Source organism: Sabethes cyaneus, chromosome 3, assembly GCF_943734655.1.
Source record: "Sabethes cyaneus chromosome 3, idSabCyanKW18_F2, whole genome shotgun sequence".
In the NCBI taxonomy this organism is placed as follows: Eukaryota; Metazoa; Arthropoda; class Insecta; order Diptera; family Culicidae; genus Sabethes; species Sabethes cyaneus.
Window position 1 is genome coordinate 22327078 of NC_071355.1, and position 26487 is coordinate 22353564.

General features: G+C 44.3%; 1 protein-coding gene across 1 annotated transcript; it reads left to right on the forward strand.

Moving 5' to 3' along the window:
- The first annotated feature begins 8119 nt into the window (after positions 1-8119).
- On the forward strand, positions 8120-16402 carry LOC128739377 (uncharacterized). The gene is made up of 2 exons (XM_053834860.1): positions 8120-14029; positions 15842-16402. Exons 1-2 carry the CDS (start codon positions 8120-8122, stop codon positions 16400-16402), a joined length of 6471 nt encoding a protein of 2156 aa, XP_053690835.1.
- Positions 16403-26487: the final 10085 nt, after the last annotated feature.

The window sequence follows — 26487 nt, forward strand, 5'->3', positions numbered from 1 at the left end:
CCGACTTGCTGTTTGCATAATCAGTTCGTTCTGCATTGCTGCATTGACACAGTATATGTTCTGAGGTCTCGATCTCAAAATTACAGAATCGACATACAGGGTACCGGCACCAGTTTTCGCGTTTTCAGGAAAAAAATTAAGACTAAATGTTTGAAAATATGATTGTAAATGTAAAATTTGTGATGCATATTCAAGCACCAGTTTTCGACCCCCGAAGAGCCAGTTTTCGCCGCTCCCGTGCTCCAGTTTTCGCCACCCCTAGAAGCATCGTTTGCGGCATGTTCTAGTCTGGAAATTCATAAATATATTTATGTATTTTTCAAAAACTAGAATCAGTTTTCAGTTCCATGAAAAAAAAGAAAATGGAAATCCGTTGAGAAATAACCCGGGTTCAAATCCCAACTCCGCAGAAGTCACGAATGACCCAAAAGTTGGTTAAAGTGACTATAATCTAAACAAAAAAAAAATATTGGCACTGTTTTAGGAACTAATTCACGGAAGTGGCTACTTTTCATCATTCGAATTCCAGTTCAAGAAATATAAACGTGCAGAAGCCGAAGAAACCAGTTTTTTTAAATAATTTCCGATATCCTTTAAATATTCAGGAAGAACCAGAGAATATACCTCGGCAAATGCAACCTGCTGGGGAATTGAATTTTTTTCTAGACTCTGTACATTTATTTCTAATTTATGAACTTGCTGTTCTTTTACAGAAGAATGTATCTCTATCTTTAAGTCACAAATATGGAGATCCAGCGGCGTATTCAGAAGGTTCGCTGCGGTTTAGAAGCATAAATGGCCAAAAAGAATGCTGCGTCAACGATTCCGTCAGCGTTATTCTGACAATTTTCCCATGGGTTTACTGTCAACAGCAGTAGATTCCAGAAACACCGATGGTTGCGAAGTTGGAATCATCCCCGCTGCCAGCATCGCCCAAAATTCCCAAATCGAAGATAGCCATGAGCGAGGAAAAATTTTCACCTGACAAACTAGACGATCAACATCAAACCAGCGTCCCACAAGTGATTGAAATATTTGAGAGTCCGATTCCTACAACCCTTCAAACGCAAACCGTCGAGGCAATTGCTGGAGGTAGCACCACAAACGCTACGGAAATGCCACCAAAGCTGACTGCTGCGGAGTACATTATTCAGAACAGTCGTAAACGGTCCCTGTCCGCTAGTGATGCTGAAATATCGAAAAAGAAAGTGACATTCCACAGCCCGGCCAACAGTACCAAAAGTGTCAACACTACGGGCAGTAACCAACGCAAACGTTCGCTGTCGGAGCATAGAGATTTGGCAGCCAGTGATGGTGTGAAACCGGCAAAGGTGACAAAACTGCCCAAATTTAAATCAATCCATCGGCAACAGTTCAAACGCATGGAGTTAATCGAAGAGTTCCACAATAGAAAGGTCCAGCGTGCGAAGGTCTTGGCTAGCAGGGGTAGTAAAAGCCCAGCGGCAGCTGCGCTGGCAAAAACCGATACAAACACACCGCACAAATCGACAGCAGTTCCTAGCAAGTCACCATTCAAAGCCGGAAATGGGACCACCTGAACTGGATCGAAATCGTTTATCGCACGGCCGATAGTGACCCTCAGGCGGCAGCTCGAATAGCAGCAACGGCATCCCCGATGGAACGCGTCGTGTCAGCGAGCAAAGCCGACACAAGGAAAGTCAGATCCTGAAAGGTGTCCGAACCAACAAACGGTTTGAGCTTCTGATGAAATTCCGTGACACGCAGGAATAGCCGTGCTATTATCAACCAGAAGCAGGTGTTTTATCGCTAGTTGGCTTACGATAATTGGCATAACATATTCATTGCTTTAAACAAAATTTTATACTTAACCAATAAAATACGATTCCAAAACCTGTTAAATCGTGTTTAACACGTACTAACATACATACAAACTAAACTCATAGAGAAAAACAAATCACTCGGCACACTCGGTGAAAAAAACAGAACAACAGCGGAAAAAACACTCACAAAATGGACCAGTTATTCTCCTGTAGTACTTCTGTTTACAAAACAGCTAGCTAAAAACAATATCAGTTAGGAAACGAAAATGAAAACCTAATCCAATCACTGCACACAAAACGAAATTCGAAATACTCAAGTTTCGTTGGAAACGATGAAAAAAAAAATAAATGAGAAAATTTGCTTATAACATTGATGGAACATGCAGCAGTTTACAAACGTTCAAATTCAGTTTGCGAGATTTACGAGATGATATTTTGAATGATTAACGCAGGTAATAAAACAAACGGCGGTGATCCAGTAGAAGAAACGGATGTTTCGCGGTTCGCGGATGTTCTATCATTACTGTGAAAGAACTGTCCACTTCATTTTTTTTTTCATATTACATATTGTAAACGAGACATACCTAAAATACTTTTTGCGCACCTTTAGTCACTCCTGCCCTTCAGGAATCTTCTAATTGCCAACATAGCAATTAGTCTTATAACCATAGTAACCACGTTTGTTGATCCTAGCAACCCGTGAACACACGTGTTCGACGTCCGTCCGTTGTAGTAAGTCAAATTTGCATAGTGAAAAATGGATTCGTGTGATGTATCGGAACAGGAATTCCAGAGCATCGATTAAGCACTTTCTTTGCCTACGTAGTGTAGAACGTATCATTTCTTGATTCGTCAAGTTCCCAGCAAAGGCGGACATGGCGATGCGCGACTTACCACCAACACCGACCGGTGAGTATCGTATAAAATCTGTTGCGATTTTTTTTTAGCACTGCAATTTTTAATACCTAATACCTAGTGATCAATTCGTGTGAGATAATTATCGTTAAAACAATGTTTGAACCGTCGAAAAGCTCATTATATCCTCATTTGGAAAGCAAACAGCAGCAAAAAAAAAGTTCAGGAGAATTTTGGATAGAATTTTTTGTCCGATTGCCGGTAGCGGGGTACACGGCAGGTGCCTTACTTATTTACTTAATTGGCCTAACGTCTTACGACAAGGCCTGCGCAGTATAATTTCTTCATCTGTTACGGTCCATGGCAACTGTCTCCAGTTCCACGGGCACCCAGTGCTCGCCAGATCTCGCTCCACCTGGACTTGGTTCGCCGTAGGACGCGCGAGCTCGTGTTTCATTCATCGCCTCCATACACCGTTCTCTTGCTCTCCGTCAAAGATGATTCTTAGCACCCGTCTTTCGAAAACTCCGTGTGCTCGTAGGTCCTCTTCTAGCAGTGTCCACGTTTCGTGCCCGTATGGGACAACCGGTCTAATTAGCGTTTTGTACAGTGTGCACTTTGTATGGGGCTCAAATTGGTCGACCGCAAGTGTTGGTGGAGTCCGTAGCGGGCCCGAAAAAGCCTGGGTGCTAATTCCGTTATCGAAATTTGACCTTCTGTTTTTTATACGACAGACTTCGCAACCAGCTGTTAGAATACAGGACAGTGCGGGGTCAGTGCTACGATCCTATTGACTCTAACAGCCTCTCCCAGCCGAGATTCGAACATACGACGACTGGTTTATTAGACCAGCGTCCTACCTCGAGGCCAACTAGGAGGCTGTAGCGGGCCCGACTTCCGCTGATAATACGCCTTTTAATCTCACGACTGGTATTGTTGTCCTCTGTTGCCAGTGAGCCAAGGTATACGATACGAACTCATCGACTATCTCGAACTCATCCCCGTCGATTAACACGGTACTGCGCAAGCGGGCCCTGTCGCGCTCGGTCCCGCCCGCCAGCATATACCTACTTCGTTTTAGATGTATTTATCTTCAATCCAATTTTCTCTGCTTTGCGTTTTAGTCTGGTGTACTGATCTTCCACCGCCTCAAATGTTCTGCCGACAGCATCCACGTCGTCAGCAAAGCAGATAAATTGACTGGATTTATTGAAAATCGTGCCCCGCATTTCGATCGCCGCTCGCCTTATAACACCTTCAAGCGCAATGTTGAATAGCAGGCAGGAAAGACCATCTTTTTGTCGAAGTCCCCTGCGAAATTCGAATGGGTCCGACAATCCACCCGAGATAAATAAAATAAATAAAAAGAAAATTTATCCAATTTAATTCTGCTAAGTACATTTCATTCTTGACAGATACAGACAGACAGACTGTTCGAAAACAGACACTGAGGAAGCCTGCAAGTCGTAGGCGAAATACAAATCTGTCAAGAATAAAATATACATAGTAGAATTAAATTGGGTAAAACTTTTTTTATTTAATTTCCAGGTTTCGTATTCTACTAAGACGCTCCAAAAACTTCAGTCAATCACTTGATGCAAACAGCCGGCCAACATGTCCGGGCCCATTTTAATAAGCTCCGCTCCAATGCCATTCTTTCCCGCTGCTTTGTTGTTCTTCAGCCGCTGGATGGCTTCTTTAACTTCCCTTATCGATGGGGGTGGCACATCTTCGTCGCTTGCTGCACCAATGTGGTCAGCACTTCCTCCGCTATCATGGGCTTCCGCCTGCACACCATTCAGGGGCTCATCGTAGTACTGCTTCCACCTTTCGATCACCACACGGTCGTTCGTCAAGATACCTCCATCTTTATCTCTGAACATTTCGGCTCGCGGCACGAAGCTTCTGTTTGTATCGCTCCACATTCTGACGGGTGGCTCTCCGCGGCATTTGTACTCGCGCTACGTTCTTCTCAGCCAATATCTGCTGGCATTCCTCGTCAAACCATTTGTTACATCGATTCGGTGTCACACGGCCTAGGATGTTCTCTGCTACGCTGTTTTCACGGCATTCCAACAGTCTTCAAGAGGGGCTTTATCCAGCTCACCCTCTTCCAGAAGCGCGGTTTCGAGATAACGCCTAGCTTTCGGCGACTTCCGATTGCTTCTACTTCGGTTCTTCTTTCACTAGGTAGTGATCCAAATCGATGTTAGCGCCCGGATTTAGATTCTGACGTCGATAATGTCTGAAAAGTGTCAACCATCTATCAGAACGTAGTCGATTTGCTGTGTGATTTCCAGGTGTACCGATAGTAGAGGTTATGCTGGAAGAAGGTACTACGTATGGCCATGTTCTTGGAGGCGGCGAAGTCGACAAGTCTCAGGCCGTTTTCGTTCGTTTGCGGGTGAGCGCTGAACCGTCCAATCACCGGTTTGAATTCCTCCTCCTGACCAACCTGAACATTACAGTCCCCGATGATAATTTTGACATCATGTCTTGGGCAGCGGTCGTATTGACGCTCCAAATGCGCGTAGAATTCGTCTTTGTCATCATCGGTACTTCCGAGGTGAAGGCTGTGCAGGTTAATTATGCTTATATTGAAGAATCGGCCCTTGATTCTTAATCTGCACATTCGGGGGTTGATCGGCCACCACCCGATCACCCGCTTCTGCATCTCGCCCATCACTATAAAAGCTGTACACAGCTCGTGTGTATTGCTGCAGCTCTGGTAGATGGTATGACCATCTCTCAACGTACGTACCATCGTTTCTTTCCAGCATACCTCCTGCAGCACTACGATATCGAACTTGCGGCTCTTCACTTCTTTAGAAAACAAGTGGATACTTCCGAGGAAATTTAGAGACCGACAGTTCCATGTTCCTAATTTCCCATCGTTAGTCCGTTTTGGTCGCCTGGGTCTTTGCCGATTGTTCCGATTAGAATTATTTTTATTACTTACGGAGTCCATTGCTTTGATTTTTTTAGTGGTTCAGGCTTGCAATGCCCGCAACCAACCCCACAGTATCGCCGGAGGGCCAACGTAGCTCGAAGGAGCCCTCCTCTCCTGTCAGCACATGACCTTGGTTTCCACCGGGGTTGATTACCCGAACTCCACCGAGGTTGCTTGTATCCCGGCTGGTACCACGAGGAAGTAGGGGTAGGAGTTGCTGGGTAAGAACCGCACCGCATCGTGATGGCAAAGATCAAAGGTCATGTGCCAACTAGGGAGCTGTGCTCGGATAAGCTGAAGGCTATTGTGGATGAATTTTTCCCGAAGAACGACCCTACGATGTGGCCGCCAACGTCGTATAGTTTAAAAGAGGCGGATAATGTTGAAGGTCTGTCAGTCTTCAGCCAGGAAAGCCTGCAGGACATCCAACATCACATAGACCGACATGTCTGCTGGATACATGCAGAAGAACTCCTGGAGAGGATTATCCTAAACAGGCTGACGATGTACACAGAAGGTGAACACGGTCTGTCAAGCATGCAGTTCAGATGCCGGAAATGAAAAATCCACTGTAGATAGTTAGACTAGACGGAGCGAGATCGGGAGGCGGGTACACGGTGTCCAAGGAATTGCAGTGCGCCAGCCCATAAACGAATTAACTGGAGAAATACAGTCTGTTCATCAGGCTACATCTTAGGAAAGCCAATTGAACAGAGAACTTTCTAATGAAATAGGATTGTCTTTTAGACGCATAATCCAATGAACTGCTCAGAACTCTGCAACTTGAAGACAATTTGCGCAGCAACACTTACCTGATGAAAATTTGTTCATACAATCGTCAATTAGCAGACAGACTGTCCCTCTTTGTGCACAGTTCCATGCGTTTGAACTGTTGCCGATGGATTGATTTAAAGTTGGGCAGTTTTGTGACCTTTGCCGGTTTCACACTATCACTGGCTGCCAAATCTCTATGCTCCGACAGTGAACGTTTGCGTTGATTACTGCCCATAATGTTGCCACTTTTCTTCAACCGCTCGTCGATGGTATCTACCAGAATGGTACTGTTGGCCGGGCTGTGGAATGTCACTTTCTTTTTGGAGATTTCAGCATCACTAGCGGACAGAGACCGTTTACGACTATTCTACTCCGCAGCAGTCAGCTTTGGTGGCATTTCCGTAGCGTTTCGGGTGCTGGTGGTGCTACCTCCAGCAATTTCCTCGACGGTTTGCGTTTGAAGGGCTGTAGGAATTGGACTGTCAAATATTTCAATCACTTGTGGGACGCTGGATTGATGTTGATCGTCTGGTTTGTCAGGTGAAAATTTTTCCTCGCTCATGGCTATCTTGGATTTTGGAGTTTTGGGCGATGCTGGCAGCGGGGATGATTCCAACTTCGCAACCATCGGTGTTTCTGGAATCCACTATAATCGACTCATTGTCACGGTCGTTCTCCGTGAAGGTGCAATTGGTGGGTTCGGCGGCGTTTTCCTCATCATCGAGATCGATGTCGGTCATATCTGGAGGTTTAGTTTCCGTCAGATCATCTTCTATCTCAGGTGCAACTGATGTGTTTGCAGATTCTGCTGGAGTTTCTTCAGGATTATCAGTTGGTTCTTTGATTGATTGATCGTGCAAAGCTACGTCGTCTAAATCATTATCGATGACATGTGTTGTATTAAACGAGCCATTACTAGACATGAGCACTGGACTAATCAGCTGTTCTGTTTCCAACATTGCTGCTGTTCCTTCGGTAGAACTTTCTAGAAATTCCAAGCATTCGAAATGTTCATCTCTACTGTTGTGCTGAAAACCGGTATACATGCCCTTAGCGAAGAGCGCCGATCCAGCAGATAGTGATGATTTGATAAGCTGACAGCCTTTAGTGTAGCATAACGAAAGTATAAACAAAAGATCTGTTGAAAAGTTTAGATTCATTTGTTCTCCGATTAGGTATCATTTATTCCTAAATTAAAATACTAGTGAAGCAAATAACTTTATCGAAGTTCGTCCGCAAAATAATAACGGTATTGATTACGTATCTGTGCGGTAAATTATTCATCTAACTATCTCTTAGGCTAGTTAAATAAAAAAGAATGTGCAAATTTCAGGTTAAAGTGCAAGTGGCTATCTTCGATTGAATTAAACTGTTTCGCTCGTAGAATCTATTACATAAAGGGTGCGCGCCGTTAAGCCGCCATCCAAAGCAAAGGTATATTAATACAATATATTATTAATGTGAATATCTAAAGCTAAAGAAGAAAAAAAATTTAACTATGTTTAGATTAAAAAGCGTTTCGGAAAACTCGCCAACCGTTTTGTAGTACGAGGTTGTAGGGAAAAAACTATTAATTGTAAGTGAAACAAATTTGATTTAATATCCAAATTATTAAAATAAATATTGATTGCAGTTTAAGCTGCTTTTGAAGCTGCTAAGGAAACGTGGTGCATTTTCCTCAAGGTAAATCCGAACAAACTTAAAAATTAATAGTCGGATTTGTACCTAACCTCTAACGATGGTGAGAGCTGGAAACTTTACGTTAACCCCGTGCAGTAGCTGTGGGAATACGTCGGAAATCGACGAAGGCATGGTTGCCTGCGACAACTGTGATATGTGGTTTCATTATCGGTGTGTACGCGAAACTGAGGAATCACTTCAACACCAAGAGAAATGGTTTTGTCCGTCTGAGACCTGCAAAAAGACAGGTGAAGAGTACCTCAAAAAGGCAGACGATGCCAGCAAAGGAGCCAAGCCGAAGAAATTGCCCGTACCTGATGAACAATCGGACAAGTCTAGCACCAAGTCCGACCGTCAACCGATTTCCACTCTGGATAAAAAACTAAAAGCGTTGGAGAAGGAGCAAAAGACGAAAGAAAAGGAAATAGAGATGGAGCGAGTACTGAGGGAAAAGCGGATGCAAATGGACCGAACCCTGAAGGAAAAGCAACTGCAAATGGAAAACGAGTTGAGAGACAAGGAAATGCTGCAGGAGAAGGAATTATTGGAAAAGGCGCTGCGAGACCAGCAAGCTCATGCTGATCGTATGCAAAAGATGCGGGATACGTATAAAAATGCAATGATAGACGTTGCGAGCAATGCTGACGCGCGTCATCAAAATAAAAAGGCGCAGAATGAACCGAATGTCGATAAGAGCATGTCAGCATTGGAGAAGGAAAATACCACTACACCGTTGCGCAATCCGAGAGTCACAGTACACAATGTATCGGAAAAGCGACAAACAGCTGGCGTAAGAAAACGACGTGAAATCGCGGAATCAGAAAGTTCGGAGGATGAGTACGGTTCCACTGGAGAAAGCAGCGACGATGATAGCGATGATGAAGAGGTCGAAAGCGTTAATTCGACACCCGATTCGGAAAGCGACGAAGAGTTGAAATCGTCGGAAGAAAGTTCAAAATTGCGGAAGAAGAAGTTAGCCTCAAACGGGCTGGGGTTAAATCCTACTAGGCCGACCAAAGCTCAGTTGTCTGCGCGTAGCGGAATCACGAAAAAACTTCCCATTTTTACGGGAAAGCCTGAAGAGTGGCCTTTGTTCATTGGCAGCTACGAGGCCTCTACCAAAGCTTGTGGGTTCAACGACGTGGAAAATTTAGTCCGCTTGCAGGAGAGCCTGAAAGGCTCTGCCTTGGAAAGCGTTCGTGGACAACTGTTGTTGCCTAAGTCGGTGCCAAAAGTAATTAGCAAATTGCGTTTACTCTATGGCCGTCCGGAGCAGCTGTTGCATTGTCATCTCGAGAAGGTGAAAAGATTGGAGTCCCCAAAAGCTGAAAAGCTAGAAACATTTATCCCATTCGGGAATGCGGTGGAACAGTTATGTGACCACCTGGAAGCAGCAGGGCTGAACCAACATTTAATTAATCCGCTTCTAATTCAGGATTTGGTGGACAAGCTGCCGGCTAGAGACAAGCGAGAGTGGGTGCGTTTCCGCAACAAACGAAAAATTCAAACGTTAAGAACGTTTTCGGATTTTCTAGCCAAAATCGTGCTAGAAGCGTGTGAAGCCAACGTAGCCGTCGAGTATGTGCCAGCATCCAGTAACAAATATAGGGGTGCCAGAAAAGAAAGGTCCAAGGAAAGGGGAGCGGTGTTCAACCATAGTTACGCTGAAAATCCGACGAATAACCAGATATCTAGCGCAAAACCGTGTAAAGTCTGCAAAAGAACGGATCACCGTCTTAGATTCTGTCAAGACTTTAAAGCACTAGCCTTCGCCGATCGCATGAAGATTGTCGAAAGATGCAAGCTGTGCAAAATTTGCCTTAACGAACATGGTAACGCTCCATGTAAATTTAAAATAAAATGCAACGTTGGGGAATGCCGACAGCGCCATCATCCGCTGCTACACTCAGCTAATAACGAAGTTGTCATCAATACACATATACGATCGTCGGGATCAATTTTATTTCGAATCATTCCAGTGACTCTGCATTGCGGAGAAAAGAGCGTAAAAACGCTAGCGTTTCTCGACGAAGGTGCCTCTATCACCCTGGTAGAGCGCTCGATAACTGACCAACTAGGTGCTGAAGGAGTCAAGCAACCGTTGACTATAAAATGGACTGCTGATGTCACGAGAACTGAACCTGATTCTAGAAAGCTGAACCTGTGGACCTCCGCTCCGGGAATGAATGGGAAAATATTGCTCAAATCTGTACAAACCGTCGCAAAACTTCTGCTGCCAAAACAGGCACTCAACGTCGACGAAGTGACTACTAAATATAACCATCTCTGCGACCTGCCTATCGCATCGTATACTGACAGTCATCCTGGCTTGCTCATCGGTCTGAACAACCTACATGCAATTGCTCCAATAGAAGCTAGGATTCGGGATGTAGGAGAGCCAATAGCTGTTCGGTCGAAGTTGGGGTGGTCTGTTTACGGTCCATTGCCCAACGGAACAAGTAGTGAAAACACCATTGGGCACCATGGTGAAGTGAGCAACGAGGATATATACAATCTGTTAAAAACCCAATATAGGCTGGAGGAACCTATGGCGGCTGTAATTCAAGAAACGAAAGATGAGAAGAGAGCCAGGGAAATTCTACAGCGCACTACAGTACGAATTGGTGATCGATTTGAGACCGGTTTATTGTGGCGTACCGATGATCCTGTGTTTCCTGATAGTCTTCCGATGGCCCGTCGAAGGCTAAGGCAGTTAGAACAGCGCTTGGTAAAGTGTCCGGAGCTTTATGAGAAGTTTCGACAACAAATAGACGGATATCTGCAGAAGGGATACGCTCACCTGGCGACGTCGAAAGAATTAGCGGAAACCGATCATCGGAAGCGGTGGTATCTTCCACTCAACGCAGTTGTAAAACCGAAGAAGCCTGGAAGTATACGTCTCGTGTGGGATGCCGCAGCTACGGTGAACGGGGTGTCCCTCAACAGCCAGCTACTCAAAGGGCCTGACATGCTGACACCGTTAACATCAGTAATCAGTCTTTTCCGTGAGCGTCGCATAGCGTTCGGGGCAGATATACGCGAGATGTATCACCAGCTGAAAATACGCGAGGCTGACAAGCAATCACAACGATTTCTGTTTAGGAAAAACCCACAGGATGAACCGAGTGTGTACATCATGGATGTTGCCACGTTTGGGTCGACCAGTTCTCCATGTTCGGCCCAATACGTCAAAAATCTTAATGCATCAGAGTTCTCAGCAGAATATCCGGAGGCAGCGTCAGCAATCATCAACAAACACTACGTTGACGACTATTTTGATAGTGTAGATACGATTGAAGATGCAGTACGTCGAGCAAAAGAGGTAAAATATATACATTCGAAAGCAGGCTTTGAGATTAGAAATTGGGTCTCGAACTCTGCGGAAGTGCTCCGTTCCTTAGGTGAAAATGATCAGGCTCCAGCTATCCATTTTAACGTCGACAAGTCTACAGAAAATGAACGGGTTCTTGGAATTATATGGAACCCACGGCAAGATAATTTCTCTTTCGCTACTGACCATCGTCCCCATCTTAAACCATATTTTGATGGCAGTGAACGACCAACTAAACGACTGGTGCTAAGTTGCGTGATGGGTTTTTTTGATCCGCTGGGGCTTCTTGCTCCATTTACCATCCACGGGAAAATGCTCATCCAGGATCTTTGGCGTGCAGGTTGTAGTTGGGATGAAGAAGTGGATGCTGAATCGCTACAAAAATGGGAACGCTGGACTAGTCTTTTGTCGCAAGTAGAGAACGTTCGTATTCCACGATGCTATCTGGGCGATCATCATTCCTCCAATATCGACTCTCTTCAACTGCACATTTTTATGGATGCAAGCGAGCAGGCGTATGGTTGCGTTGCCTACCTGAGGGTCGTAGTGAATGAAAGGGTAACGTGTCGTCTGATAATGTCTCGTAATAAAGTCGCTCCGTTGAAACGACAGTCGGTTCCACGGCTCGAGTTAATGGCGGCAGTTTTAGGTTCCCGACTGTCGTGTACCGTCAAAGCCAACCACTCTCTTCCTATTGGCAAACAGTTTCTCTGGACAGATTCACAGACGGTACTTAGTTGGATCCGCTCCGACCAATTCAAATTCAAACAGTTTGTGGCGTTTCGTATTGGTGAAATACGGGAAAATACGAACGTCTCCGACTGGCGCTGGGTCCCAACGAAATTAAACATTGCCGATGTATTGACAAAGTGGGGACAGGGACCGCCGTTAGAATCAAATAGTCCCTGGTTCAAGGGACCAGATTTTTTGTTGGAGCCCGAGACTCGATGGCCGATCAGAACGTTACCGGATGTCGATACCGAGGAAGAAATGCGTGCCTGTTTACTATATCACGATACAGTTCATTCGTTTTCCGTGGTCAACGTCGATTCAACGTATCGTTGGGTTCGACTTCTTCGAATCACGGCTAGTGTGCTCAGATTTATTGCAAACTGTCGTAGGAAGAAGGCGGGTCAACCAATTGTAGTGTCCATGGCGTCTCCGGCCCAGGAACGTCTGCTCAAAGCTAAGCCACAGTTCTATCAGCAACCTCTTCAGCAGGACGAGTTACATGCGGCAGAAACTATCTTATGGAGGCAGGCTCAACACGATGTATTCCCGGAGGAAGTGAGGACGCTCGAAAGAAACCGGGACAGAAAACCGGAACAAACTCCTGATCGAATTGTTAAAACCAGCCCCGTCTACAAGCTGTGTCCAATTCTTGACACTGAAAATGTTATGCGCGTTGGTGGTAGATTGCAGTATGCGGACTGTGCTTCTTTCGACGTTAAACACCCCGTTATACTGCCTAAAAATCACGCGGTGACCGATAAACTGATTCTCTTTTACCATGAAAAGCTCGGCCATGGTAATCGAGAGACAGTGTTCAATGAACTGCGCCAGCGATTCCACATCCCCAAGCTGAGGTCGGCGATAGCGAAGGTAGCGAAATGTTGTATGTGGTGTCGAGTTAACCGTTGTCAACCACAAGTACCTATGATGGCGCCTCTGCCTGTACAACGCGTGACGCCACGACTTCGCCCGTTCAGTTCGGTAGGCGTGGACTACCTGGGACCCGTGGAAGTATCCGTAGGTCGGCGATGTGAAAAAAGATGGGTGGCGCTTTTCACCTGTTTAGTGGTGCGCGCAGTCCACCTTGAAGTAGTGCACAGTTTGACAACGCAATCGTGCCAAATGGCGATCCGGCGGTTCATGACCGACAGGGGAGTGCCGGATGAAATTTTCTCCGATAATGGCACAAATTTCAAAGGAGCGAAAAATGAATGGGAGAAAATGCAACGAGTCGAATATGAATGCGCAGAAACCGTTACCAGTCCAACGATGAAGTGGAACTTTATTCCCCCAGGTACCCCGCACATGGGCGGTATTTGGGAACGCATGGTGCGATCGGTGAAGGAGATATTGCGGACGCTGGAAGACGGTCGAAAGTTGACGGACGAGGTCCTACTGACATCGTTGTCTGAAGCAAAAGACATGATCAATTCTCGTCCTTTGGTTTATCTGCCTCAGGACTCGGAAAAATCCGAGGCAATTACACCAAATCATTTCCTTCGTGGTGCTGTAAAGGGGGCGGACCTGGTCGTGGACGGTTCTACGGACTTCGCAGAGGCTCTGCGGAACGCGTATAAGCAATCGCAGCATTTGGCTGATAAGATGTGGGAGCGCTGGGTTAAAGAGTACTTGCCAACGTTGAATAAACGACCAAAGTGGATCGAAGACCGAAAACAAATGGAGGTAGGAGATTTGGTATTTATCGTCGATGGAAAACACCGGAAGCAGTGGATCCGGGGAATCGTCGAACAAGTTTGTTTGAGCGGCGATGGCAGAATACGGCAGGTAGAAGTTCGAACGGCTAAAGGTGTTTTCAAGAGAGCTGTGGCTAATTTAGCGGTTATCGAGATTTCTGGTAAATCCGGCACTTCCGGTGATGGACCGGAACCGAAGTTACGGGCTGGGGTGTGCTGAAAACCGGTATACATGCCCTTAGCGAAGAGCGCCGATCCAGCAGATAGTGATGATTTGATAAGCTGACAGCCTTTAGTGTAGCATAACGAAAGTATAAACAAAAGATCTGTTGAAAAGTTTAGATTCATTTGTTCTCCGATTAGGTATCATTTATTCCTAAATTAAAATACTAGTGAAGCAAATAACTTTATCGAAGTTCGTCCGCAAAATAATAACGGTATTGATTACGTATCTGTGCGGTAAATTATTCATCTAACTATCTCTTAGGCTAGTTAAATAAAAAAGAATGTGCAAATTTCAGGTTAAAGTGCAAGTGGCTATCTTCGATTGAATTAAACTGTTTCGCTCGTAGAATCTATTACATAAAGGGTGCGCGCCGTTAAGCCGCCATCCAAAGCAAAGGTATATTAATACAATATATTATTAATGTGAATATCTAAAGCTAAAGAAGAAAAAAAATTTAACTATGTTTAGATTAAAAAGCGTTTCGGAAAACTCGCCAACCGTTTTGTAGTACGAGGTTGTAGGGAAAAAACTATTAATTGTAAGTGAAACAAATTTGATTTAATATCCAAATTATTAAAATAAATATTGATTGCAGTTTAAGCTGCTTTTGAAGCTGCTAAGGAAACGTGGTGCATTTTCCTCAAGGTAAATCCGAACAAACATTTGTGAACATTTTCCCTTAAGTCTTCATCAACTTTTAGCGCTTCAGAAAAGCTGTTACTTGCCGACATTTCTGTATTTTGGGTAACAGTAGGAGCGTTGTGAACTAATTCATCTACAGTAATTTCAGTACTGAGCGTATCAAGATCTTCTTGTGGTTTACCCTCATCCGACTTAGTCTCAATTAATTGCTCAGGAATCTGCTGTTCTACTGTTCTACTGCTGTTGACAGTAAACCGATGGGAAAATTGTCAGAATAACGCTGACGGAATCGTTGACGCAGCATTCTTTTTGCAGCGAACCTTCTGCATCTTAACGTTGCACACATGAACCAGGGCGAATTTGTACGGTTGTTCCACGCACAAAAGTTTTATAACCCGCACTTGGTAGGGACGAGTGGTGTTCCATAGAGAAAAATCTATTGGAGTGCTTTGCTGCCCTTCTGAGCGGCAGCGGGAAACGTTGACCAAAGCATCAGTAACAGGGAAACCACCACGACCAGTGAGCCGAACATTCCGTGCGAATACTGCTATTCTGAACGACGACTGCAACTGCAGAGATGATGTGCTGCAAAATATCCCCGTGTCATTTGGCGAATGGCGACACACGCATCGGTCATTAAGAGTAATTTAAAATTAGGCTATACACCTATTAGGCCAGCTCAGCAAAAACAAAACCGCCCAGTTAGTCCTGCAGAACTTGATCCCAATAAATGATTTTGGGATCTAATTAAAGGACCTCTTTGTAAATCACGTTTCAACGGTAAATTTAAAGAATTGGACGAAAGGATCGGAAATTATTGCAAAAATGGCCTGTGCAAAATTTCTACAAAGCGCTCAGTACTTATCACCTCCCGCAGAGGAGATTAGTGCCATCGTAATGGCTAGATTGTAGATAATATTTAATGAATCAGTAATGCGGTTAGCGAATAATTGCGAACATAAACCAGAACTTTTTTCACCTCATCCCAAGTGAGCAGCCATTCGAAACAACAGTACTGCGAAAATGTTTCGCCATAGAGTAGCTCTGGCGTGGTTGCTCGTCAGCGTGCTTCCGGCCACATTTTCTGCTAATCGATCGAGCAATATTCCATCAGATTTTTCTTCGTGGAATTCTACACGTCCCTACCAAGTACAGGTGGTGAAACTCCTGTGCGTGGACCAACCGTACAAACTTACCCTGCTTCACGTATGCAACGTTAAGCTGCAGAGGGGTAAGCCAACCCTGATGAACTGTGACTTCACTTTCCTTAAGCCGCAGAATGTTATCAACTTGGCATTTACGCTAAACTACAAGTATACCCGATGGCAACCGTTACTGATCCAGACGGATTTTGAAATGTGCGAGTATTTTGAAAAGGACTGGGGCAAGGGAAACAACCGAATGGCAGACTATGTGATTCACGCCGTCACGTCGCAGGTGAACTGGATTGAGCGATGCCCGTATTATGTACGATCAATTCCGGGTGTAATGTTACGTTATGTGGAAGGTGAATTACGAGTTATTCTCTTTTTACTAAAGGGTCGCTACAATATCACCAATTACGAGGCGAGGATGAATCTCCTACCGTCGTTTCTTCCGGCTGGCGAGTATCGGGTCGATTGGCGTTTGTACGATGCAGATAACATCACGTTGATTTCGATTCAAGCGTTCGTGAACATTAGAGCCAAAGGGATATTCGATATATCGATGGGCTGACGTTTGACAGCATCACTGAACGACACCTTTCTTTATCACTTATACACTTATCCAATTATACGATATTGCTAAGCGAAACGTTTATGTTTGTTTATCTAAAGAACATCCCAGAAACGCAGGTCGTGTACGATACTAATAAATTAGCAGGAATTCCTTTTTTAAAAACCCTTAATAAATGCAGTCGTCATCTTCAGCATAGAGCCAGAGTGGTTCGTGCCATTTCAAGCCTAAGCTCCTTAGGCGTCTCAGAGTCAGCATCCTCGCGATTCATACACTTCCGCCAGTCCCCGCTTTCATTTTGTACTCCGTCAATTATCGTCCGCTGCACCTTCCACTCGAACACATGTGTGTCCTCCGTGTGTAGCGTCACTGGTTCAAGACCGTAAGGAACTACCAGTCTAGTGAGAGTTTTGTACCGGTCATGCTTCTTGATTGTAATGTTTTACGAAGGGCGAACTAGACTCGATTTCCTACTTGGATGCACCGCTGGATCTGTGTTGTTGTCTGCGGTCACCGGCGATCCCAAATACACGAATTCATCTACCACTTCTAGTCCGTAACCGTCAACGGTTACCGTCCGTGGGAGGTGCGCGTTTGTCCTTTGAGCCTCTTCCTATAGCGATGCTGAACAGCATGCAGAATAAGTCGTCACGGGTGCGCGACGTTAGCCATAATTTACAAAACCCCCCGCATCCTCCGCATAATTATTTAACAAGGATTTTCCTAGGTCTACTGACTAGTAGGGGCTATCCCTTAGTTGAGTCCGAACAAGCGGTAGCGAGTAAGGACAGTATATCCAACATTTGAGCTGGTCAAAAGCCACGAATACTTTATATGACATTCGGCTATTCCTGATGCCACCATTCGTGTGTTGGTCATTAGATTTACTGTGCCATTTGTTATTTCATCCATTTGTGTTTCACCCATTCGTAGGTAATCCGACTCACCCTATATGCAATGCTGTTTTGATTCGAGTCGATTTGACTTCTTGCAAGCTAACGGAGGATTACCCAACGTCCATTATGTCTGCCATATATTACACCTTCCGCCCATTATGCCTAACGTCCATTATGCCCATCGTCTATTATGCCTAGCGTCCATTATGCCTACTCAGGCATTATAGGCATTATATTATTTATTTCTTCAGCATATAGTTGCACAGATTACTCGCTAACTTAAGGCCTTATTTCTATGTTTATAGGTACAAGTCGAACACGCTTGACGTTTCATCAAAAGTACGGCAGCACATAGTCCACGGTTCATTGTGGCCATAGTTAGTACGATGGGAAAGAAAAGCCGAGCGTTGCCAATGCCTTAGCAATAATCGTGGATACATGCACCGTGAATCTGACTTTCGTGTCAATGTAAATGCCCAAGTCCTTAACAGTATGGACACGAAGCAAGACACTGTGTCCTATACTATACTCGTGATGCAGCGGCTCGCGTAAATGGCTAAATGATATGACCCAGCATTTTGAAACATTGATTTACATGCCGTTCAATGTACACCAGCGTGAAAGTGAACAAATGTATTCCTGGAGGACGCAGCAGTCAAGCGAGGTTTTTATTTCACGAAATACCTTCAAATCGTCTGCGAACATCAGCTTAGACGATCGTAGTTTACTGCACAAATCGTTAACGAAGAGAATAAAAATTAAGGGCCCAAGATGGCTTCCCTGAGGAACACCCGATGGTATCACAAAACTGGCCGAACTAACACCGTTAATGCTGACCGATCGGTTAAATAGGACAGTGGATGCACTGAGTAACCCAGTTGGGTAATCCAAAGCATCTCATTTTGTCAACTGCGAGTGCGTGTGGAAGCATGTCGAAGGCCTAGCTGAAGTTAATATAAATGGCATCAACTTTCCGTCTTTCTTCGATGCTGGAGATTAACGAGTTCACAAATACCATCAAACCAGTCGTGGCGCGTTTCTTTACAAAGCCATGTTGATGTTCAGATATTATTGGCCGAACCGCACAATATACCACATTAGATACCACTTTTTCGAGAACTTTGGGAAGACAGCTTAAGATAGAAATCCCACGGTAGTTTTCGATATTATGGGTGTTACCAGCCTTATGTATTGAAGTGATGGAGGCGACTTTCCACACTGTGGGAAATACTCCACTAACTAGTGAGAGGTTGAAAATAATTGAAACAGGCGAGGCGAGGGACGTGGCGAATTGCTTAATGAACGAAGGTGGCAATCTGTCTGGACCCGGAACTTTAGAGGAGTCAACATTCAAAAGAACTTCCTTCACTTTTTCAACCGAAACGTTCAATTGCGGCAGATGTATATCGTAACGTACTATACTGTTCAACCAATCTCTATGTTCGTCCGAACCGAAGAATGGACTGGAGGGGTGTTCGAGTATACATTTCCAAAAAAGTTTGCAAAGAGGTCTGCAGCTCCTTCAGCAGCATCAGCGCGAGCTTCCTTGTAGAACACGTCGTGAGGTACACCGTCATTACGCCGCAGCTTTTTTACGAAAGCCCCAAACGACGACGGATCCTGCTTGGCATTCGACTCATTTCGTAATAAGTATTCGTGGAAGGTAGTATTCAGCCAATTGTTGAAAAGCTTCTCCATGTCACGAAGTAAGCGCTTGATTTCCTCTGAACGTTGTTTAAAATAGCGTTTCCTCGTTTTACGCAATCTGTTCCGAAGATTCCGTAGTTCAGAGGTCCACCAAGGTTGATTGTAAACAACGCAGGTCCTGCGTCGTCAATCCGCTAGTAGCGTCGTCCAATCTATTGAGCGTAAGCGAGCGTGAATCGAAGGTTCGTCGCAGGAGGTAAAGTCGTAATTAAACCAGTCTTTTCCAATGTCGTCAGTATTACAAATATAGTCAAGCTTAATAATAAAATGTTTGTGATGAGCGTCAACTTTTAAAAGTCAACGAACGAATCAACGAAGATGTAATACGTGGGCACGTTGTATTCCCGATCTTTCTGCAAGACCAGTTGGATGGTAAAAATTTAGACCGCTGTGCGCGAACCTTAAACTTGCCGGGCGTTTCTCGGTCATGTTTATGGTGCTCTGCTAGTAGGTGGTCCTTACCAGTGTTTGCTAGCCTTCAGCAACCAAATTTCTCGTTTGACTTCTTAGCGATCAGAGCGTTGGGATATTACTAGCCTCCAGAGGCACTCCGAAATAAATTTCCGTTCCGATTCCTTCTATAACTTTGCCATTGAGGTGTTCATCGAAGAACTCCTTGCTCCTGTCGACCACCTTTCGCTCGTTTGCGATCAGATTCCCTTCCTCGTCCCTACACATATCAGGTTTCGGTGTGTAGCCCTTATGAATTTGGTACACCTTCTCGTAAAACTTCCGCGTGCCATTAGCTCGGAATAGTTGTTGTAAGTCTTCACGATCTCTGACCCCGTTGAATTAATCTGGTCCATTGTACGTTGGCCAGGTGATCTCCAGGTGGCTTTATGGATGCCTTTGCTTGGGAAAAAAGTGCTTTGGAAACATGCGTGTAGTCATGTTTTTGCGTTCCTTCTTCGTTTTATTTATCAATTGCTCCTTAGTTTTCGCGACAAAATGGTTGGAGTAGATCTTACGCTTCAGGTTTGCCCAGAAATTCTCGATGGGACGCAGCTGGGCGACGTTGGGCGGGTGGCCCGACTTCGATATTCAACCGCTCCATCTCCTCCAACAATCGCTTCGAGTAATCGGCCGACGCCAGATCCGGTCAGAACACCGCGTCTTTACCCTTATGGTATTTTTGATGAACGGCGCAACATCCAGCAGGCACTTTGTACTATAAATTTGGGTGAGACAGATCTCGTCGTCCATCACCACCGCCACGTCGCTATTCGCCGGGAAAATCGTCTTGACCGTCTTATTCAGCCGCTGCCGCAGCTCCGAAACCAGTGGACGGGACTGTCGCTTCCCGACATGTCTACCGTCTATGTTCGCCAGGTACTTTTTCACTGTTTGGCCGGTTGCACCGACTTTCCGGCCAAGCGCACGCCGCGATGTAGCCACTTTTCCCTCGGTTTTTTTCTTCAGCACGCTTTGGGGCTTCTTGTTGCTCAGGATCGTCGACCGCCCGGTACCGGGCTTTCTTTCGATGCTCTGGTTGTTTTTCGATAGTGTTAAGGTGTTGTAGATGCCGGAATGGGCGTATCCGGCGTCTACAAAGTGCCGCACGATGTCCGTTTTTGACGCGGCGTTCTTTGAACGCGCACACTTCTGAACGGAGTAGCATCACTGTTTTGGCCATCACGGTAAGAGTTCGACTGATAGAGCTGTCAAAGTTTTTCTGCTGCCTCATGGGTTACTATGATTGGTGTTGCATGGGTCCGCAGGAGGCGCGCGTTTATCTTCTTTGATGTATTTATTTTTATCCCAATCCTCCCAGACGCCGCTTGCAGTATGGCGTAGATTACTTCCGTCAAGTTACTGGCAAAATAAATTCATCGGCGAAACCTAGGAGTTGCCTACCTTTCGTGAAAATCGTGCTTCTCGTTTCGAAACTCGCTCGTCGGATCACCCCCTCAAGAGCGATGTTCTACAGCATGCGGCATAAGCCGTCATCTTGTCTCGATTCTCGCCGCGTATAGAAGGGACTTAAGTGTCTCCGAGATGCGCACGAAACGCATCACTCGGTCCAATGTAGCTCTGATCAGTCGTGTCAGTTTGTCCGGAAAACCGTGTTCGTGCGGTCCCGATCGACTGTATCGTATGCAGCTTTGAAATCAATAAAGATATGAACGCATATGGGCGCGTTTCACTCCCGACGTTTCTGGAAGATCTGTCGGATGGTAAAAATCTGGTCCGCAGTTGCGCGAGCCCGCCTGATAATTCCCCGATGTTCAGGTGCAGCTGGCTGTTAGGCGACTGTCTCCATGATGGCGCCAAGAAATTCAATGCTAGTCAAAACACCGTCAGGATTCTTCGCTGAGGAGTTCGATCTTTACGGACCGGTATGCAACCAAACATTCGAGAATTCGATGCTTGAAACAGCACCTGCCACTTAGGTTTGCATGCTGTTGACGATGATGACGACCTGACCGTCGTTCGTTTATCGTACATGATGTGCGTTTCTGGGTTGGTCTTTAGACAAACAAACATAAACGCTTAGATTTGCAATACAATGTAATATCATATATTAATACTGGATAAGCTTAATAACAGACGAAACTATTCTTTAGTGATGCTGCCAAACTTCAACCCATCGATAAATCGAATATCCCTTTGGCTCTAATGTTAATGAAAACCTGAACCGAAATCAACGTGGTATTATCTGCATCGTACAATCGCCAATCGACCCGATACTCGCCAGCCGGAAGAAACGACGGTAGGAGATTCATCTTTGTCTCGTAATTGGAGACATTGTAGCGACCCTTGGAAAAAGTAGAATAACTCGTTATTCAGCGGCCACATAACGTAACATTACGCATTGATCGTACATAATACGGACATCGCTCAACCCAGTTCACCTGCGACGTGACGGCGTGAACCACATAGTCCGCCAATCTGTTGTTTCCCTTGCCCCAGTCCTTTTCAAAATACTCGCACATTTCAAAATCCGTCTGGAGCAGTAACGGTTGCCATCGGGTATACTTGTAGTTCAGCGTAAATGCCAAGTTGATAACATTCAGCGGCTTAAGGAAAGTGAAGTCACAATTCATCAGGGTTGGCTTACCCCTCTGCAGCTTAACGTTGCATACGTGAACCACAGTAAGTTTGTACGGTTGGTCCACGCACAGGAGTTTCACCACCTGTACTTGAAAGGGACGTGTAGAATTCCACGAAGAAAAATCTGATGGAATATTGCTCGATCGATTAGCAGAAAATGTGGCCAGAAGCACGCTGACGAGCAACCATGCCGGAACTACTCTATTGCGGAACATTCTTACAGTACTGTACATGTTGTTTCAAATGACTGCTCACTTGGGTTGAAGTGAAAAGTTCTAGTTAATGTTCGCAATTTTACGCTAACCGCAATATTCATTCATTAAGTATAATCTAAAATCTAGCCGGTTGCGGTTGCACTAATCTACTGCACTAATCTGATGCTAGTCTAACAAGCCAGTCGTCGTATGTTTGAATCTAGGCTAGGCGGTGCTGCTGCAGTCCGTAGGATCTTTTGCGCTAGCCCCATAATTGTCCTGTACTCTAATAACCGGCTGCGAAGTCTGTAGATAAAGAAGGCTCAAGTCTCGAAGACGTTTATAACCCAAGGCCTTGCGTTTTTTTTGATAGGTGAGCTATTCTATGTTGTGAGGTAACATTAATTTACTAAGAAAATGTTGCAAATGTTCTAAACACAATAGCACGTAATTTTCTTTACTCGATGCATAAAAAATTTTGCCATCAATTGGTGCGAAAATATTGAAAATCGACCGATAAATCTCTGAGTTATTAGCACTCAAATGCTAACCAATCTCATAAGGCTGGTTTTTTTTTACTGCAACCACAATTGGAAGATTTTTGATAACACCTAATGGGTGATGCGTTTAGCAAACAATAATTGGAGCCATTAACCTAAAAAACTTTTCACTTCATCCGAAATGAGCGCAACCATTTAGAACAACAGTATCGCTAAAATGCTTCGCAAAATCGCAGTTTTTCCCTGGCTGCTACTCGCTGCCCCTTTTTTCCGCATGGAACACTACTAGCCGACCCTACCAGGTACGGGTGACAAAAATGCTGTGCGTGAACCAACCGTACAGATTTGCCGTGGTCCACGTATGCAACGTTAAGCTGCAGAGGATTAAACCAACTCTCATGAATTTGCACATCACTTTGACTAAGCCGGTGAAGGTTATAAATTTGGCATTTACCATGAACTACACCTACAACAGATGGCAGCCGCTGCTGATGCAGATCGATTTCGAACTTTGCGACTATATTGAGAAAAGTTGGGGAACTGGCCGGCTTTGTGATTAACGCCGTCGCAACGCAAGTGAGCTATGTTCAACGATATCTGTATTACGGAAGATTGAGCCTAGAGTTGTGCACTGCGAAGGCTGGATTGTAACGATATTCCTCTATTCGATAGGGCCGATAGAATATCACCGATTTCGAAGTGAAGACCAACCTCCTGCCGTCGTTTCTTCCGGCTGGCGACTATCGGTTCGATTGGCGACTGTACGTCGCAGACAACGGCACGCTGTCTTCCATCCAGGCTTTCTGCAACATTAGAGCCAAAGGGATATTCGATTGGTCGATGGGTTGATGCTGAGTGGAGTTTGACAAACTTCACAAAAGTGTACTTATTTTTCATAATATTAATCTTATTGCTGCAAATTAAAAAGTTTATCGCATTCTCCACGAAGGTTTACGATTCACGAACGAAGGAAAAATGCCAATTCTACAATAAAAGAAGCCCATGTTCAGAGATAATCGATTGTTCGATTGATTATCAATCGAAAATAAAATGCAACTGCTAAGCAACGACAGTAGATTGTTATCAATATTTTTAATTGCTTAAACGATTTTAAAAGCTTTTAATCTATTTCGGTGACTGCAATACAATTCAAAAACACTGACGTGCCTTCTCTGTAAAGTTTAATGTGAAGAAAATTTTTTTTGACGTAGGACTACGTCTTACTTTAATAGGGTGGCACGTTGGAGAAGCAAAAATGACCGCGACACGACAAAGTGATAGATTTTAAACGCCTATAGCTCAGCCAATTCTGAAAATATTTTTATGGTTTGCATACCATTCGAATCACAAAAAATCAGCCTTTTGTATAGTTTTTATTAGAAGATTGTATTTTGTATGTAACTTCTGGAATTTTCACGTAAAGTTGAACAATTTTTACAAATTTCCTACAGTGTTCGTTCAATTGTCGCCATAGTTACCATATGAAATTGTTATTAATAACATACAATCAATTTAAGTGAGAAGTGAGTGATTTTGTGCATCTGATTCTACAATGTCTCAATTGCTTCTAGCAAAATATATGCGTAAATACCGCAAGCGACTCCGTAAGCAGGCATTATTAGCTGGACCAGCAAGACGCCAGCGTTGACGGTGGCAGAGCACTGTAAATTCTACCATTTGAGAAGAAAAGGAAATCGTAGTGATTCAATGTATTTTGAAGTGGGCAAGACATGGTTAGATGGTGCATCGCACGAAATAGCCCTCCAACGTTGAAGTGTTGCGTGAGGTGACCGCTCCGGCGCACGTAGAGGCCAGCGTATCGCCTAACGGAACAGGTGAGTCCTATAGAAGCCGAAAAGATGTAAAAATGTAGGGTACGGGATCAGTCATCAAACATTTTCGACTTGTTTATGGATATACCATTCCATGCTTTCAACTTGCCGGATAGAATATTATAAAAAATAATGTAGGTTCAAAATATTAATATGTGAAATACTCGCAACCTGTTCTTTATTATCATTGCTCAAATTTGAAAACGACTCCATTGGAAAGGTCTTGCGGGTCAAATCGAGGCCCGCTGTGTACTCTAAGCATGACGTTCTTCAGCCCGATTGGACACCTTTTGAAAAGCGATCTGCAAATATTAAGCTAAGTAGTAGCATTAAGTGCAAACGCATACAATTTCCTTTAGTAGGTGCGAATGCTCTTACTGTACACAAGAGCCAAGGCGGCACATTTTCTGAAATCGCGTACGAGTATCGCAAGGGACAGGAACAGCAGTTGGTGTACGTGGGAATGTCAAGAGTTACATCGATTGAAGGATTGTACGTGGGAATGTCCAGAGTTACATCGATTGAAGGATTGTACTTGACGAATAACAGAAGCATATTTAAGTTTTACCATGCCAAGAGAACTGCATCACTGAGAATCCAGAAATTACGGACGCAACTTAGGCGCCTGGAAAACCACAAATTGGTTACTTTAGGTACTGAACTTCTATAATTTATATCTAACGTAAGCCATTTTGCTGTACTGCTGAGCCTGAATGTACAGAGTCTAAACGCACGCACATTCAACAGATATTTCAACCGATGCGGTTCTCAGACAGGCAGATCGCAGATATCCTTGCGCTCAGCGAAACATGGATGGACAGTAATGAAGTTATTTCCATATCGACATTAGTGCCAGGAGCTTTTCCTTACCAACCGGTAAGGAGATGACACCATGTAAGTTTCTGATTAGCCAAATCAATTTTTTTAATAATTGTCACTCTGTAGTGTTAATTTACCACTATCTTAACCAGAGACAATGTGATTTCTTCCCTTGAACCCTTTAAACAATCCAGTTGAAATATTCGGACAAGCGACATCAACTCGATAATGTTGCCACTGGAAATCAAATGTAAGAAAAAGAATGAAATGTATGATTATACCATACATTACTTTAATTCACAGTGTCAAACAGAAAACTTAAATCATCAGCATTATCATGATGTCTGATTTCGACCCCACGCTGCTCTAAATGACGGTTGTGCCAGATTGCTCATAATTTACACGATGCGAAGTTCTGCAATATGTAATGTAATGTAATGCTTTTGTAATGCTAACACTATGCTTTTTCCCTTCAGCACAAAGTAGCCAATCCAATCGTTTCAGTTAATTTTAAACTTTCAAAATGGTTCTTTTCAGAACCATCATAACTGTCAATGAAGAGTATTATGATTTCCATTAGCAATCAATTTTCTCATAAGTGTTTTTAGTAAGGTGTGTCTAGATTGGCAACTAGTGGCATGCAATTGTTCCTAACAGTTGCTGATGTTTCCAAGTAACTATGGCGAAGTACCACAAATGTGCAGGTGGCGACAGAAGCAGCATTGAGCAAAAACTAGCAACATATCGCATTCCCAACGTAGCCAAAATTGCCCATTCTAAACGCACCTTTACATTAACTTTGCGTAGTCCTACGTTGAATATGCGGTCGTGTCTTAAACACAACCCCTCTGATTTTTTATTCACTTGCAACCGGTGGTTGGTTCGCCTCAAGCAGGATTGAGGTAATCCTCAATGGTTGCTCTCCAGAAAAGCAAGCAAAAGACGGAAGAAGACACAAAGAGAACAAACTTAAGAGAGCACGAAAGAATACGTGACAAAAACTTAACAAACGGGATAGAAAAACGAAAGAAAAAACATGACAGAATGGGAAGAAAAAACACATAAAAAGGAGAAAAACAGGTGGAA